Genomic DNA, 2500 nt, shown 5'->3' with positions numbered 1-2500 from the left:
GGCTATATACAGGGTGTTACGGTACAGAGTCAATGCGGAGGCTATATACAGGGTGTTACGGTACAGAGTCAATGTGGAGGCTATATAAAGGGGACTGGTACCGAGTCAATGTGGAGGCTATATACAGGGTGTTACGGTACAGAGTCAATGCGGAGGCTATATACAGGGTGTTACGGTACAGAGTCAATGTGGAGGCTATATAAAGGGGACTGGTACCGAGTCAATGTGGAGGCTATATACAGGTTGTTACGGTACAGAGTCAATGTGGAGGCTATATACAGGGGGTACTGGTACCGAGTCAATGTGCGGGGGTACAGGTTAGTCGAGGTAATTTGTACATTTAAGTAGGGGTAAAGTGACTATGCATAGATAATAAACAGCGAGTAGCAGCAGTGTAAAAACAAAGGGGGGGAGGGGGGGGGGGGGGGTCAATGCAAATAGTCCAGGTGGCCATTTGATTAATTGTTCTGCAGTCTTATGGCTTGGCCCTAGACTTGGAGCTCCAGTACCGTCTGACACCGCCTAGTATACAAACAATTCGAGCTTGCCATAAACCCCCTTCAGCCCCCATCTGTGCCCTGGACACCATATGTGAATTGATCGCCCCCCATCTATCTTCAGAGTTCATACTGTTAGGTGACCTAAACTGGGACATGCTTCCTAAAATCTAAGCTAGATGCCCTCAATCTCGCACAAATCATCAAGGAACCTACCAGGTACATCCCTAAATCCGTAACCATGGGCAGCCTCTTAGATATCATCCTGATCAACTTGCCCCCTAAATACACCTCTGCTGTTTTCAACCGGGATCTCAGCGATCACTGCCTCATTGCCTGCATGCGTAATGGGGTCCACGGTCAGACTTGACTGCCCTTGACCAGCACAAAAACATCCTGTGGCATTCTGCATTAGCATCAAATAGCCCCCGCGATATGCAACTTTTCAGGGAAGTCAGGAACCAATATACACAGTCAGTTAGGAAAGCAAAGACTAGCTTTTTCAAACAGAAATTTGTTTCCTGTAGCACTAATTCCAAAACGTTCTGGGACACTGTAAAGTCCATGGAGAACAAGAGCACCTCCTCCCAGCTACCCACTGCACTGAGGCTAGGAAACACTGTCACCACAGATAAATCCACAATAATTGATAATTCAATAAGCATTTTTCTACGGATGGTCATGCTTTCACCCTGGCTACCCCTACCCCGGCCAACATCTCAGCACCCCCTGCAGCAACTTGCCCAAGACGCCCCCCCCCCCCCCCAGCTTCTCCTTCACCCAAATCCAGACAGCTGATGTTCTGAAAGAGCTAAAAAATCTGAATCCCTACAAATCAGCTGGGCTAGACAAACTGGTTGTAGGTTGTCTCACCGTTGTCAGTGATCAGGCCTACCACCACCGTGTCGCCAGCAAACTTAATGATGGTGTTGTAGTTGTGTGTGGCCACGCAGTCGTTGGTGAACGGAGTAAAGGAGGGGACTGAGCACGCACCCCTGAGGGGCCCCCATGTTGATGATCAGCGTGGCAGATGTTGTTGCCTACCATTACCACCTGGGGACGGCCCATCAGGAAGTACAGTTGCAGAGGGAGGTGTTTAGTCCCAGGGTCCTTAGCTTAGGGTCCAAAGATGAGCTTTGAGGGCACTATGGTGTTGAACGCTGAGCTGTAGTCAATGAATAGCATTCTCACATAGGTGTTCCATTTGTCCAGGTGGGAAAGGGCAGTGTGGAGTGCAATTGAGATTGCATCATCTGTGGATCTGTTGGAGCGGTAAGCGAATTGGAGTGGGTCTAGGGTTTCTGGGATAATGGCGTTGATGTGAGCCATGACCAGCCTTTCAAAGCACTTCATGGCTACAGACGTGAGTGCTATGGGGGCAATAATCATTTAGGCAGGTTACCTTCACTTCCTTGGGCACAGGGACAATAGTGGACTGCTTGAAACATGTAGGTATCACAGACTCAGTCAGGGAGAGGTTGAAAATGTCAGTGAAGACACTTGAATGTTGACCTGTTTAAAGGTCTTGCTCACATCGGCTACAGAGAGCGTGATCACACAGTCGTCCGGAACAGCTGGTGCTCTCATGCATGCTTCAGTGTTGCTTGCCTCGAAGCGAATAAACCCATGTTCATATCCCCTGCCTCAATACTGTGCCCTCTAAACTATAGTAAATGCATGAACTGAGGAATTCTATCACAAGTCTACAGGAAAGGTTACTCACAATGCCAGCATGGTTTGCTGAATCACCTCGGTTACACTTCACTGCAACATCAATGTCAAAATGGTGGTGGTATTATTTTAATAACGTTTTTGACCCCTGAGGATGAGAATGTTCACTTCCTCTGTGTGACGGGAGGTCTGTTCATCCTACTGTATTCTATTATCACCATAACAGCTATTAACAACAATTATCCCAAATACCTGTAGGTGTGTAATAAAACCTGGCTCATGTGTGGAGCAGCTGTGGAGCTTCTCTCTCTCTCTCTCTCTCTCTCTCTCTC

At 48.0% G+C, this 2500-nt stretch overlaps 1 protein-coding gene across 1 annotated transcript in view; it reads left to right on the top strand.

The window, feature by feature from the left end:
* The first annotated feature begins 837 nt into the window (after window positions 1-837).
* Window positions 838-2500, top strand: part of LOC110531049 (piezo-type mechanosensitive ion channel component 2) — a 191056-nt gene continuing 189393 nt past the window's right edge. Inside the window, exon 1 of the mRNA XM_036986896.1 lies at window positions 838-856. Coding sequence (XP_036842791.1) covers window positions 838-856 — 19 coding nt within the window. The remainder of the gene's footprint in view (window positions 857-2500) is intronic.

The sequence above is a fragment of the Oncorhynchus mykiss genome, chromosome 8 (assembly GCF_013265735.2).
Source record: "Oncorhynchus mykiss isolate Arlee chromosome 8, USDA_OmykA_1.1, whole genome shotgun sequence".
Lineage (NCBI taxonomy): Eukaryota > Metazoa > Chordata > Actinopteri > Salmoniformes > Salmonidae > Oncorhynchus > Oncorhynchus mykiss.
Note: the sequence above shows the minus strand (reverse complement) of the source record. Positions and strands in the feature narration are given on the sequence as shown.